The 15556-nt window shown below is 36.4% G+C and overlaps 1 protein-coding gene across 1 annotated transcript; it reads left to right on the top strand.

Moving 5' to 3' along the window:
• The first annotated feature begins 330 nt into the window (after positions 1 to 330).
• Positions 331 to 15327, top strand: LOC112509227 (regulator of telomere elongation helicase 1 homolog). The gene is made up of 23 exons (XM_025114085.1): positions 331 to 432; positions 1254 to 1513; positions 2468 to 2616; positions 3968 to 4049; positions 4132 to 4279; positions 4402 to 4558; positions 4902 to 5078; positions 5324 to 5442; positions 5567 to 5612; positions 6666 to 6807; positions 6892 to 7046; positions 7324 to 7415; positions 7494 to 7598; positions 7676 to 7744; positions 9942 to 10028; positions 10375 to 10431; positions 10524 to 10639; positions 10966 to 11023; positions 11091 to 11201; positions 12343 to 12927; positions 13515 to 13660; positions 14150 to 14237; positions 15265 to 15327. Exons 1-22 carry the CDS (start codon positions 331 to 333, stop codon positions 14229 to 14231), a joined length of 3045 nt encoding a protein of 1014 aa, XP_024969853.1. The 3' UTR covers positions 14232 to 14237; positions 15265 to 15327.
• Positions 15328 to 15556: the final 229 nt, after the last annotated feature.

The raw sequence follows: 15556 nt of genomic DNA on the forward strand, positions 1-15556 counted from the left end.
TCTAAGATGTAAAATTTTAAATATTTAAATACTTTATTGAAGAATTAACCGGTTACCATGCTAATATGATGAGTGATAAGATATACAACTTATTTTTATTTACTATTCAAACTAATTTCATATAATTATTTAAGATGATTTATTAAATGCACCTAATTTCAGAACAAACGCCTTGGAATCCTTCAATAGCGTACTCAACACAAAAATGGCGGGAACATAAACAGAGAGCTTGGAGGAACACACTTTTTCTAGGGTTTGCGACTAGCCACTCAGCCATTGGAGTTTCTTCATCATCTGTCTTCTCTCTTTCGCACACAGAAACAAGCAGAGATGCCAACATACAAGATCAGGGACATCAATGTGGAATTCCCCTTTGAGGCGTACGATTGCCAGCTTGTTTACATGGAAAAAGTCATCCAATCTCTTCAAGAAGTACGATTACTGTTCATCATCACGTATATAGTCGAAATATATGTCTATATTTCATAGAGTTCACTTATGCAATGATTTAGATTATTTTGGAATTCTAAGCACATAGTTTAATACGGCGTTACGTGATCATTCAGAGTCTTTTTTGATTGAATTTATTGGTATTTTAGCTTGGTAACATGACAAAATGAAACTAGGTATTAATGGGGAGTTGTGGTTTGTTAAATTCAGACCATACTAAGGAACACCAAATTTTGATAACTAAATTAACATATCCAGACCAAATTACATCAATATGGCGTTCATCCATTTGCTAACGTGATTAGTACCGAGGTAAAGAGGTTTACTTGATATGCTATCGATGCCCTAATCAAGGTAAAGTTCATCACTATACCAGGTCAAGACCACTTCAGAGCATTGTTGCAGTTTAATTATCTCGATTGCTGTTCAATGCTAATACACACACACACGACACCTCTCTCCCTGATACGAAACACCTTTGCAGATGGCTTAGTGTCTTAATTTAATTATAGAACTATCGTGTTACATGAAATTTGATGTCTACTTCAGATGCAGCGTATTAAGCTTTTTAAACCATTTAAATGGAGCAGACTTGATGGTACTGGCTTTGTCTCTGTCGATATAACTACTTTGCAATTGTGCATAATAGCGTATTTATTAAATGCATTGCATGTGAAAGCTTAGTTGTAAGTAGGATGGATTTTTTTGCATGTCGGTTTTAAGCATTGGGAGTGTCTTCAGAGCTGGTGGCTGCTTGTCTAGCTTGTTCAGTTAAATATGATTTTTTTCTCTTCATGTGGCAGAGGTCTAACGCTTTACTTGAGAGTCCTACTGGAACTGGCAAAACATTGTGTCTTCTGTGTGCCACTTTGGCCTGGAGAAAGAGTTTGGGGGATTTCTCGACTGGTAAGAGTGTAAAGAGAGTTCAGGACCCAGGTAACAAACACTCAGAAGATTCATCGTCACAGACAGAATCATCAAAGCTTCCTACAATAATATATACTTCACGCACTCACAGCCAGATTCGGCAAGTAGTTCAAGAGTTGAAAAGAACCGTCTACAGGTCAGGGTTGATAACAACGATTTCAGACACAACAATTTTCTGCTCGAATTTTATATGATAATAGTGTGCTGTGATGGTGTTCTAAAATAAAATGTCAATTATTAACCTTCTTGCTACTCATTCAAGGTGCAAACAATCTGCTTTTTTGATATCTGAATATAGTTGAACAATAAGTTTTGCACCCTTTTTAATGCCCTCATTCTGTGGTCATGCATGGTGGATAAATTTAATTGCTGCAAGGTTATTTTGTAAATTTGGTTAAGTACTTACATTGTCATATTACTGATATAGATGGTAGCTTCTATTGGTTCTTTAATCCTTCATATTTTCTGCATACTGTGTGATTCCGTGTATATGCATGAGTTAATGTATCAAGTTCTTAATATTATGTGCTCAAGGATGATAAAGAACTCTTTGAGCATAATGAAAGTCTTGTGTAGAAATAAGTGATCTTTGGTTTTTTTTGGTACATCATGGAAGATGAAGACTGAAAGGGATTTAAATGCTGCTTTTGTTGTTTCAATTTTCAAGGCTCAATCATGGTGGAATCAGATTTACAACAAATTAACTTGGTTCGTTTGCTGTTTTCAAGCTGCTATTTTCCTTTCATGCTGTTCACAGAATTTACACTTGTCTTTGTTTTTGTCATAATTTCATCTGTAGGGGAAACCCCTAAACATCGTGCATAATAAAAACAGTGAATCTGATTAAAAACTTTCTGAACTTTCGAATGTAGTCTATGTTTGTGTGATTGAAACTTGTACTTTATGTTAGTAAACTACACACAACAATCTGATGTTTGTATTAGTGTCACAAACTCAAAATTTCTGCAACCACCGTTTATTCATCATTTGTATTATTGATGTTTATCCTTAACAATTGGTTGATGTCCTGACATTGTCAGAGGCTCATTATGCTGCTTTGACCATTCATACATATCAATTACTTATGCAGACCCAAAATGGTTGTATTAGGATCACGGGAGCAACTATGCATTCACCCAGATGTAAGTCTACTTCATGGAAAAACACAGACAAATGCATGTCACTTCCTATGTCAAAAACGCACGAAACGATATTGTTCCCATTTTCCTCGTGTCTCAGGTAACATATTTCAGTTGGATGCTGTTGTTTCCTCCAATATACATGTTTCTATTACTTTCAGATTTTTTTATCTAGTAAATATTTTTTCTGTTGGGTGGGCAATGTTCTTTCCAGTGTCTTCTAACTTCTAAGTGGTGTCATAGAAAATAGTTGTTTTATCCACCTAGTATTATGTTAATCTATATTTGCTGGCCAAAGATGTGACCATGCCTGCAAGCTTGCTTAGTGAGTAACCAAGATCTATCTACTAGTCAATGACTGCCTTCTACACTAGTTCTGCGAATCATATCCATGTTTAGTATATTTCAGAGGATTATCTTATTCGTGAAAGAAATCCGTACCCTTAAAACATGGCGTTACCCTGATTTTTCGAAGAGGCCCAAGGCTCAAGGGATAGTTTGGTTGTCTATCATTACGTAGAAGGTGCATATGCTTCTTGTACTCCAACTTTGGGGGATTACCTGTAGAAACTGGCAAAAATTGTCTAAACTGTATTTGTTGATATGGGCCTTTGGATCCAAGTCAATTTCATTCTTTTAAATTATATCAAGGCTTTTTGCTGAGGTTTGGCATAAAGTGCGGAATTTCAAATGTTTGTGTTAGGAATGCCTCCGTAGCCCCTTTAGAGGATAATCAGAAGAAAGTTGGCAAATGGTCAATTTGTGGTGTAAGAGTGGGGGCAAAATGTTGCCATCAAGCCATTCCAGTTGAGGAGCAGGAGTTCCCATGTTCAACCATTGACTTCTGGTTTCAAGCTTCTTTTACCTTTTATTTTATGACGTCTTGCATGTCGGAGCTTGTGGATCACACTAGAGCATCAAGCTTCCTATGTGCCATGGCTTTGCAAGAGCTGGGAAAGAAGCTTTGTACATGACTTCTCCCATGCATTTGCCAAAGAAACTATTTTCATAACTTCAATATGTGACCTTCCTGTCAATGAAGGAATAATCTGACTAGTAGCTCTAAGGTTTTCCCTTTGCTATGTAGAGTTTGTCGTAGGTAATATTTTGGTGCGTTCCTATCTTTATCTTTTAGATTTAGAGGAATGAGTAATGTTGGTCCTTGCTCTAGGGACAAGCTTACAGTCAGTTCTCCTGAATCCTTGTATCTTTGTGTACTTGCACTGTAATACGGTAAACGTATATAGATTGAAAAAGAGTTTTGCTTTGTGATCATTATAAAACCACACTATCACATTTTATCTCCATTCAGCATCCATGAAGCAGATTATAAGTTCTCTATGCAGCCTTTTTCACAAGTGGAATATCTGTATGCAACCCTTGTTAGAAGCTTGTTTTCACCCATTGGCTTTGGAAAATACTGATCTATGTTTGTCTTTTTCTTTTGGCAGAATTTGTGAAAAATAATCCTGGTCTAGGGGATGAACCTATCGACATAGAGGACCTGGTCAATATTGGGAAAAGCAGTGGACCGTTGGTTTTCAGCCTTTATTTATGACCTATGACAAATACTACTGATTTGCAGCAAGGCACTAACACCTCACTCTAAATGCAGATGCCCTTATTACATGTCACGAGAGCTCCATAAGGTGGTTGATATCTTATTTGCACCATACAACTATCTTATCGATCCTGGCAACAGAAAATCTTTGAGCATTGAGTGGGACAACAGTGTACTAATATTTGACGAAGCTCACAATCTGGTAAGGTTAATACTTGATTTCTGAGCTTTTTTGTATTTTTGGTTTTGATTCAATGTATGTATACATGGCTATCTAATGCATATGGTAAATGGACTCTCTTTCATGTTCTATGATATATACAGGAGGGCATATGTGCAGATGCTGCCTCTTTTGACCTACCTTCTGGGCTCTTAACATCATGCATTTCTGAAGCACAAAACTGTGTAGACCTTGCTGTTGCAAGGAGAGATGAATCAAATGACAAATCATATAATCCAGATAATTTTGCAATTCTCAGAGGTATACTCTCTTTCGTCTATGATAGGAATGAAGTGAAGAAATATAGTAAATACCCCTGCTATGAGCCATCATATGTCTCAATTAGGCTGATGAAAATTGGTGCATGTTTAGTACCTTATGTCTTTTGTTGGATGCACCAAATTATCATTTCTTTATTTTAAAACACAATTTCTTCTCCAAAAATGGTATTTCATTGGAATAAAGGGTACATGGATAGCTTACAAAATCATTTTTTTTCCCTTGTGTCTTTTGTTGTTCTAAGTTACCTATGATTCTTGAGTACTCATCAACTCCATGAGCATATCTATTTTATTATAGAGAATTTTGCTTTTCTTTTCTCCAGCACTTCTTTTAAAGCTTGAGAAGCGGATTGCTGAAGTTCCTATTGACTCCAAAGAATTGGGTTTTACCAAACCTGGCCCTTACATCTATGAATTGCTTGGTGATCTGAATATCACACACAAAACGGCCAATATGCTTCTTGATACAATTGAGGAGGCAACTGTACTACTTGAAGAAGGTACAAGTGACTATTAAATCAGTAATGTTAAAGATTAATTGCTTGGAACTCAAAACTACTCTATGTTGCACTTATGGGTTTTTGGGCAAAACTCTATTAGTCTACAACTACAGCACTTCTTGCTTGGATTATTCCAAAAAGACAATCAAGTGCTCGTTATCTTATTTAATTCATCTGTTTTTTGAACTTCTATAACATGTCTTTATAATATTAACATTTTAAGCTTCAATCTATCTGTTCTACAGATGCAAAGACCACTGCTTCTCAAAAGACAAAGGGAACTGTGTGCAGGTTGGAGAGTATAGGAGACATACTTAAATTAATCTTCAAAGATGATGGTAACGCCCATGCCAAACATTATCGTGTAAGCTTGGATCTTGTATTTAGTACTTGGTGATATGTTTATATATTTACCTTTCCGCTCTCAAGGTTGGTAGTGAACTCTGGTAGGTTTATAAGTTTGAACCTTTTTTTATTCTTGACTTCAGGTTCATGTTCAGGAAGTTGAAGCAAGTTCCTCTGATGCCTTTAAAGGTAAACAAGTTTGCATTTATGTTCAGTTTCCTTGTATTAAGATTCTAATCCTAGAAGAAATTAAGTGTATCTGGTTATACCACCAATTTATCCTAAACTGTGATAAATTTTTGGTAGCACAGAAAATGATCATTTTCAAAGAATTGTACTAATCTATTTTCTAAAGAAGTAAGTCTGTCTTATCAGGTTGCAAGGATTATGTCTTGGCAGTTTTTATAGATATGAAAAGTTGAGGCTTAAGCTAATTTTGTTTAGGTCTGATTCGTGAAGAAATTGATCACTGTTAAATATTTGAGCATGTAAAAGAATGTTCAAAAGTTGATCAGACTGAAGCTAAATATTGAACTTCCCTAATTGTGTCAGACATCATACTTTCTTCTACTGGGTATACCAAAACATGAGAATTTTCTTATTATTTGGCTCTCTAAGAATACATGTGCACAAGCTTAAATATTTATCTCCTCCATTTGGAAAAACTAAAATTGGAAAATATGCTCACACATCAAGAATCTTTATATATAGTCATTGTAGTGTCTATTCATATGCATAATGCAAATGAGAATGCTACACATATTTTACAATGTTAGTTTTGCTGAGATAGTGTGTATTTTTAAAGTTATATATGGGTTAATTTAACCCATAAATGAATCCAGGTTAGCTTTAGAGAACCTCAGGTGAATACTTGATATGAGTTTCGTAGAACACCTAATAAGTACTCCCTCAATTGGGAAACGCCATGTAAAATCGTAAATGGAACCAAGCAAACAAATAAAACTTATTTTGCTGTTGTAATGTTTTTCGGTTCTTTCATAATGTCCATGGAAATGGGCATAGTCAATGAAGTGCATAAGCAAATATACACTTTTGTCAAACTGACATTCAAAGACACTGAATAATTGAATATCTTGCATAATATTATCTTTGTCTATTTGTTTGAAGTACAACATGGAGCATATTTTCTTTGCTTAGCAATGGAAGTTATGGCTATGAAAATGGTTCTCTTGACTGAGTTTATGCTATAGGAATCCACTTCAGTTGCTTTTGGTGATGCAGGCAAGGCATCTAGAATCTTCAGCTGGTGGTGTTTTAACCCTGGGGTTGCTATGGAAGAATTCTCCAGAAGAGGTGTTAGGTCTATTGTATTGACATCAGGAACTCTATCCCCTATGGATTCATTTGCTGAGGAACTGAAGCTGTAGGTTACTATCTAGATCTTTTCTTCCCTGGGATATTTTTATGTTTCCGGATAACTCATTCTTTTTTCTTTTCTGGCATCTAGTGCATTTCCAGTACGTTTGGAGAACCCTCATGTTATATCATCCAATCAATTATGGGCTGGCATCGTACCAGTTGGTCCATCTGGTCATCCATTCAACTCTTCTTATAGGACTCGGGATTCTGCAGAATACAAGCTAAATCTGGGCAATTCTATTGGTAAGTATGGTGATTTTTATGAACAAACGAACTATCAATTAGCTCATGTCATATCACTTGTTTTATTGGTATATTTTACAACTTATTGTGTTTGTATTTTGTTGAAAGGCTACATTTTTACATATTGATTTTCCAGAAGCCATGGATCCACACTGTATGATAGCTCATGATAAGTGTACCAACACGTTTGTGTCACTGCTATGTAGATCTACTAAGAGTTGCACCCTAATAGGTGCTTTTAACTCTCTCATGATGCCCATTAAACTTTGTTTTCCAGTCAATTTTGCTCGAATTGTACCAGATGGGCTGCTAGTTTTCTTCCCATCGTACTACCTTTTGAACCTATGCATTGATTACTGGAAGAACGTGGTATGATATCTATTACAAATGCTAAAATCTGGTAGATGCTTGCTTGTACTTTCTGATAAACTTGCACCATGTTTCCAGAGTGTAACTTCAACAAATTCCAGTACCATATGGGAAAGGATCTGCAAACATAAGCTACCGGTTGTGGAACCTAGACAATCTTCTCTTTTTCCCCAGGCAATTGATGTGAGGAACTGATTCAATTTCAATCAGCAAAATTGTTTTCTTTCGTTCATTGTAACAGATTTTTCACTTTTGAGCAGGACTACATGGCCAAGTTAAGAGACACCTCAAGTACTGGTGCAGTGTTCTTTGCTGTATGTCGTGGAAAGGTAAAAAATTTATCCTGACAATTATATTGAGTAAAATTCTTGTGATCTCACCTCAGTTATTTTGCTTGATTTATGCTTTCTGAACCAGTATCTATTAGGTTATTAATGTGTATGATTAGAAATTCATGAACAGATGATCAATGTGTTCCTTATTACAAGAATTTTATGGCCAGCCCCCATTCCCTCACTTGGGCAATTTGTCTTCAATAAATAAAAAAACATACAAAAGCAACTTGTGAAAAGATGTCTACTGTCTTTGGCTAAACAAAAGTACGACTACTCATATACCGGTATTCCATGTTATAATGTGTGATAAGTAAGATATGGATCTAATAGTTGAAGGAGTTTGTGCATGAAAAACTGGTTTGCTTCATTTTACCACTTCTGCCCTTGGATAAGCATTCTATAAATATCCATGCGATGGGTGCTTGCAGAGGGTGCCATACTAGGGAAACCACCAAATGACCAAATACTTGGACTTTGTCTCTTTGCATATAATAAGCCCAAGAATAATAATAGTAATATCTAATTTCGTTTTAAGACACCTTACTGACCACCTTGGTTATTTTCGTCATCCTAATAACTGAAAAGTCAGACCAAGTTGACCCAAAAAGGTCATAATTTCATCCCTTGAATAGGTTAGTAACAACTATCATCTCAAGCAATTATTAAGCTGCAATTTAGGATGAAACTACCCACGCTTTTCAATGAACTTATAGCGCAGAGGTGAACCATTAGATGGTGTGCCCTTAATGAGCTTTTCTTACGAGTGCATGATATGACTTGCAAATGTCACTATCCAATTTTGATATAGAAGAAGAAAGAAAGAATCAAAGAAAAGGAGATGCATAAGTGGGTTACTGGATTATATGGAAAAGTGAGCAAAAAGGTAAGGAAGAATTCAGGCAGCAATTCCAGAGTCTGCCTCGAATTTCCAAGCCACTCAAATCATAATAATTTTTTCATACCCATTACAATCTCCTCCCTTTTCTTTTTAGGAGCAATGATATGACCTGCTGTCACAAAAAACATTCTTGAAGTCCAACTGGAACAATGATAAATCATGGTCACAACATGGCTCTAGTAGCCAAATATTCTCACACATATTGATCCACATGAGGTCTAGACATGCTTTATTAGACATGAAATGCTTTGCAGCACATGTAATTAGTCCCTTCACTTCATCTCTGAACACAGCTCCTTATAAGTGGCTGCAGAGTTATTGGGAGGTACATTGCAGGCTAACACACAATGTCGATGATAACACTGGACTGTCTGATGACTCGGAGGGACATGGAAGACAACATAAATAGACTGAGATTACTTGGAGGGACAGCATATCAAGCCTTCAGGTGGCCATGACCAGTCTGATTAGTGTTGTCATGGCAGTAGCATCAAAAACTAGGAGGATTTGGTATAGGCGAACCAAATTAAAAAATTTCTGTGGTTATTGGTGAAAGCTTCTTGCCATGTGAATATCATAGTTCAAAGATTATGTATTATTATTTGGGGGTAACTCCTGAATATGTAGTATGTCGAGGGATTGAACAGATAAAACACCCCCCCCCCCCCCCAATTGAATGAGAAGTGGGTGGGTCCATGTAAATAATCGAGACCTTGCAAACAACAACGCTCCTTCCCATATGGAGTTCGAATCATCAAAAGTCAGTGGATCTGAATTGAATCATGATTATATAAGCTATTCTTAAGAGATTAAATATAGAGGAAATCATGCCCCCCCTGCGGCAACCTTTAGACCTAATTTTATCTCCTAAAGTTATTTATATCAGTTCATCAGCCAAGGTAATGGGATGTGTATTATTGGAATTTTGTGCACTGATCCAGCATGCCAAACCTGGATGCTGGTTTGACCTTAGGAAGTTCTTACCATTGTAAAATGAAAAATCCATGGAACCTTAAAAAATGGAAGTCAGGAACGGTCCCTGGGAAGCTTCCTCTTCCAATTTAAATTGCACTATCTCGGCTTTTGTGGAGATGGTTCTTGTGTATGTTCTGATACATCTGTGTATATGAGCTGCTATCGTGTACCCCCTGAACTTCATAAAACACAATATCTTAAGTCTTCAAATTTGAAATACCTGATTATTTTTATATTATACATTGTTACTACATACTGTTGGTGACCTTTATGCAGTTTAATTCCTCTAATCAAGTTCAGATGCTTATTATATATTAGGTAAGTGAAGGACTAGATTTTGCTGACCATGCTGGTAGAGCTGTTATTGTCACTGGCATTCCATTTGCTTTGAGGAACGATCCTAAGGTATTCTTATGTTGTTGGCTTTCTATGTTTCCCAATGAGATCTGTTAATTTCTGTAGGTACGCTTTTGACATTAAGATATTCTAGTTGGATTATGGATAAAACTTTTATTATATGCAACATCTTGTTTTTCCAAATTCTAAGTCATTAGGCGTCTCCTGTCAGATGTTTAGCTTGTTCAACTCTATGAGTTTAAGAAAGCCAATAATCTTTTCCACCACAAGGTATTGGTAGTGTAGAATGCATAAGGACCTGCTGAGATTAGAAGCTGTACAGCGAGATTTGATTATTCCATGTCAGGGTAATAACTTATTCCACATGCCTCACATTCTATTTGCTTTATGACAGGTCCGGCTGAAACGTGAGTTCTTGGATCAGCAGGTGTCTCAACGTAAAGGATCCAAGGTAATTTTGATATGAAGTAGCAAACACACTTAAATTATTGTTCCATTAGGTGATTTACGGTCTTTGTGCTGAAAGCAGATTTCCTTTTCTAGGCTCTGACAGGAGAAGAGTGGTATAGCCAACAAGCATCACGGGCTGTTAATCAAGCTGTTGGACGTGTTATTCGACATCGTCATGATCATGGGGCAATCATTTTTTGTGATGAAAGGTTCTGTTACTTTATGCTATTCCTCAAGTCCCCATAAGGTTAAAAACGAAAAAGAATGTATATCAGGTCTGTTGAAATGAGTTTTGACTGATCAACTCAATTGAACAACCTAACATACTTGGCTGCATAATATACATGATGTATATGCACACACGTACATGTATTTGCAGTAATTCATCCCTTTTCACATATGTGAAGGTCAATTCTTTTAAATGTTGTAGCCAGCCAGCAAATGGCTTTTTTACCTTTTGTTATGTTTTTATTCAAGTATATAATATTTATATACAGCAAACGAACTGATACCGATTTGAATGTGTTTTCAACAGGTTTACAAAGCCAAGTCATCAATCCCAGATATCACTCTGGATACAGCCTCACATCAAGGTGAACCATCCAATTTGATATTACACTCTTTGCTGTCAAGGTGTCTGATGTGGTTTTCCCAATGCAGTGTTACTCAAAATTTGGAGATGTGGTCTTCACATTGACCCGATTCTTTCGAGATGCTGCAATTACCTGTCCCAAAAAGCAAAAGTTAACACAGATCGAAGAATCAGGTTATGTATCCGTCAAGCTTTATACAAAAAAGTTCTCATTTTATACAGAAATTTCATTCTCTACAAAGTGTTTGTTACTGTCTTTTTGTTAGTTATTATGTCTTATTTGATATGGTATACTATTAGCTAATCTTCTATCTTGGAACTAGGTTTCCATTTTCATTTAAAACATGGAATATTCTTAGAGTTGGATTTCCTGTTGAGCCATTTACATATTTATTGAGGGCTATCATGTTAATAGTTGTTAGCTTTGTTCGACTGCGTTGAAGTTTATTGAACATAATTTAGCTGTTTCTTTGCTTTTTGTACATGTAGAAAACAAAGTCAATCCCACATCTAGAGCCTAAGCCTGATGGTCTTTGCATGTTTTTCATTTTTCAGGAGAAAGAAATAGTCAGCACAAACTCCCACCTCTCGACAAACTTCACCCTGACATATTCCTTAAACCCTTGGTATGGGCTTCAAATCTTGATTATTCTGAGTGCATTCTTTTTCCTGCCTATTATGGGTGCTTTTGGTGCATGGGACAAGACTAAATAGTACAGGATAAAAACTTGTCCAACGTTTCGTGCGACATTAGACTGGGACAGAGTGGAACAAAATTGCGTTTTTTTATCTCACCAAATTAGATGGAACAAAACATCAAGGTGATGGCCTGTAACATCCAAGGCTAACTTTACCAGATATTGTCCGCTTTGTCCATACCTGGACTCACGATTTTAAAACGTGTCTGGTAGAGGAGGTATCCATTCTCTTATATGGCAACCTTAGTTCCCTTCCCCAACCGATGTGGGATCTTACAGTCCACCCCCGTTGGGAGCCCAACATTCTCACTTGCACACAAGTTCGGTTCCTGGCTCGGATGCCATTTGTAACATCCAAGGCTAACTGTACAAGATATTGTCCGCTTTGTCACCTAGACTCATGGTTTTAATACGCATAGTATCCAGTCCCTAAGGCACCTTTAGTTCCCCTCCCCAAACGATGTGGGATCTTACATGGCCAGATGGGACAAGAGTGGTAGATTACTAAACTACCCATGTCAAATTAAAACCCTAAAACCTGTCCCGTCCCAACCTTCCTAGATGTTCCTACATTCTTCATTTTAACGTGCTATCTTTTCTCTGTACTTGATGGATATTACAGATTGCAGCAGCAGATAAATGTTGCTCTGTTGGATCATCATCTATGGCTGATGTCAAGCGAGGCAGCCTTTCCTGTAAGCTTAGCGAAATACTTCCTGCCAACCGCTCAAACATTTCTCTTAATACGCAAAAACAGAGACCGATCTTAAAACATACAAATAATCAACTTTCCGAGGAGAAGCTATTTCCTGGGAAAGCACATGTGCAAGGTGTAAAACCTGAAGTGGTTGATTTGGCCGGAGATGCTTTGCTAGATGAAGAATCAAGCAGCCAACTGACCGCACCCTATTTTTTAAAGAAACGTAGATTAGGAAATGCTAAACATGACAGCTTATTACAACGGTGTGAGAGCTCTTATGACGGTACCAATGAAAGCATACCACATGGCAAATTTTCTTCAAGTCCACAATACGTTAAGAGTGGAAACAAGGAAGTTGTGCAAGAATGTTCAACGTTGCAGGTTAAGAATGAGATGGCCACACAAAAGAGGAGTACTGAATTTGTATCTTCTGAAACCCGAAGTGCCAAATCAACTTGTTCTCCTTGTGACGATGAGGAGAAAAAAGGGTCTACTTTTCTTATTCAGGTAAACAAAATTATGACATTTTCTTTAATTGAGGAAACGGAGAGGGATCTACTTTTTTCGCCCTCGTTTCTATTATTCTTATTTCTAAGCAAAACTAAGGGCCTGTTTCGAATGAGCTTAATAAGCTTAATGAGGGTTCTATCTTAATGGGTAAGGGTAAAATGGTCATTTACATCATTCAGATTGTTTATTCAGTAAAACGAACAAACAATTTAGTTTATCACTACAAACAACTAAAACCATACAGACAGCTTAACCCATACATGAGGCCTGTTTGTTAGCAGCTTAAAGAGACTCGCAGCTTATTCGATCAGCTATACATGACTTTTGGTAGTGGCTTAATGATATAAAAAGTGGCTTGATTAGTAAGCTTATAGGGGGGATCTTATGCAGAAAGCCAAGTTTTTCCAAACCTTCCCGCCCAAGTAAAAAACACGCTTCTTCCATCTAAGAAAAAAACCCTCCAAAACAAAAACCTTCTCAATCTGTCCTTTGATGTTTCCAACAGGTCATGTATAGTCATCTTATTTCACAGAAGAATATCTTTTATATTCTATGCAAGTCTAATTAAGCCGCAAACTTAACAGGTTCGAGAAAAGCTTAGTGATGGAGAATACAAAGAATTTGTGGGATTTATGAAGGCACTTAAATCCAAAGCCATGAAGATAGGCCATGTTCTGCAATGTATCATGAGACTATTTTCTGCCCCTGATAGACTTCCTCTTCTCCAAAGGTACAAACTTCTCTAAACACAGTTGTAGTCTTTTAATACCGGTCTGTACTTCCCTTGGGCGGAGCGACTTTGCTCAAACACACAACAGGTTTGAATCCTGCGGGAGACGGGGTTGAACCCCTTCGCTGGCCTCAATCACCGAGTCAGCTCTGAAATGCTTCCTCACATGTGGTTCCTAGGGGCCGGGTCCCGTGTGGTGCCAATTGGGGTTGCCAATAATCAACCTTATGCTCAAAATAACACTCGGTGCTATATTATGGCATATTTTTTGTACATTCGATGTGTCGAAAATCTCACTGCTTTTTGCATCATTTTTTGGTGAAAGTCTGATGAACAGCTACTTTGCATAAATTCTTCCATTTGATATTATCTTTCTGTGATAATTATGTATGCTGTCTTTTTACCTGGTTTTCATGCCTTTTTTTGTTGGAATCAATTGAAAAAATTGTGTTTTGGTGTGTCATCACATTTTTCTCTTGCTATCTACAGATTTAAGGATTATATTCCTGCAAAGTACCATCCCTTGTATGAACAATGCCTCGAAAAAACCACCAATGCGGCAGATCTTTGACACAAGGTACTATATTCGTATCTGGTATATAACCTAAAATGAGATTTTAATTAAACTATGACCCATGAAACCGTTTTTTCTTTAATTGGCCAGGAGGACATAAATTTAATTAAAAATTTCACTTAAAGTTATATATCTAAATGACCCATGCTATATTTAGGTAGGGTAAATTGCATGAAAAAGTAACATACTTTAACTTGATTCCTATTTTGGTAACGTACTTTTAGAACTTCCATTTTGGTACCTAAGATGTAAAGTTGTAGACATTTAAGTACCTGGGTAACGGGTTGAAGCATTAATCGGTTATCATGCTGATGTGGTATTCAACTCAGTATTATTTGCTAACATGGTTAGTAACATGGATTTTTTTAAATCTAAAATTAGTCTTTTTTTAATCTAAAATTAGTCTTCAACCGGTTACACGGATACTTAAATGTTTAGAACTTTACATCTCAGGTACAAAAATGGAAGTTTTAAAAGTACTTTACCCAAAATAGGAATCAAGTTAAAGTACGTTACTTATTAATACAATTTTCCCTTACATATTATGCCCCCTTCATATGAATAGGAAAAAGAATGAGAAAAATAATTAAGAAAATGATAGAAAAGAGTAAAAAAACCTAAATATCCTTAGGTTTGTTAGGATTTGAAATGGTACTGAATATTTTCACATTTTTCATTGATTAAAGTACTTTACATTTTCATGCAATTTGCGTAGTTAGGTGTATAACCTTAAACAAGATTTTGGTTAAATCTATGATCCTGTGACGAGTATGAAGCCGTTTTTTTCTTTTATAGTCCAGGAGGTCTTGGAATTAATTAAAATCTCATTTTAAGTTATATACCTATATGACCCCTACAAACATATATATTACTTTCCAATCAGCTTGTGCGCACCTCTACTAATCCCATTGGAGCCATGGAGATAACGATCTGGAAATCAATCTCCAGTAGCCGTGAGGACACTCGGACACGTAGCTTTTATTTGGTAGTTGTACAAACAAAGGTTTTTAACCCATTTGTTATCTTGCAGCTTCAAAGGTGAAGCGCCATTAACTACTGGAAGCTGGATGAGACCATTGTTATTGAATAAGTCGTTATTGAATAAGTCAAAAGGCAGTTATTATTGAAGTTGCCAAGATTTGGAAAGCACAAGTTATACCAGGAATGCTTTTTTTTTTCTGCATTCGAATTTCTTTAAATTCATTATGGTAGTTGAGGGAGAAAATTGTCGAAATAGATTTCTTTTTCAAATTTGTAATACCTGAAAGTGTAAAAGTTTAAAATTCAAAAGGACAGGGGGATTGATTGTATTTCCCTTGAAA

The sequence above is a fragment of the Cynara cardunculus genome (genome assembly GCF_001531365.2).
Source record: "Cynara cardunculus var. scolymus isolate 2C chromosome LG 3, CcrdV1, whole genome shotgun sequence".
Taxonomy (NCBI): domain Eukaryota; kingdom Viridiplantae; phylum Streptophyta; class Magnoliopsida; order Asterales; family Asteraceae; genus Cynara; species Cynara cardunculus.

Coding starts and splice junctions, on each gene's coding strand:
- LOC112509227 (XM_025114085.1), top strand. CDS start 331: ATGCCAACATACAAGATCAGGGACATCAATGTGGAATTCCCCTTTGAG. Junction 6,808..6,891: donor TTTGCTGAGGAACTGAAGCT/GTAGGTTACTAT, acceptor TCTGGCATCTAG/TGCATTTCCAGTACGTTTGG. Junction 10,640..10,965: donor ATCATTTTTTGTGATGAAAG/GTTCTGTTACTT, acceptor TGTTTTCAACAG/GTTTACAAAGCCAAGTCATC.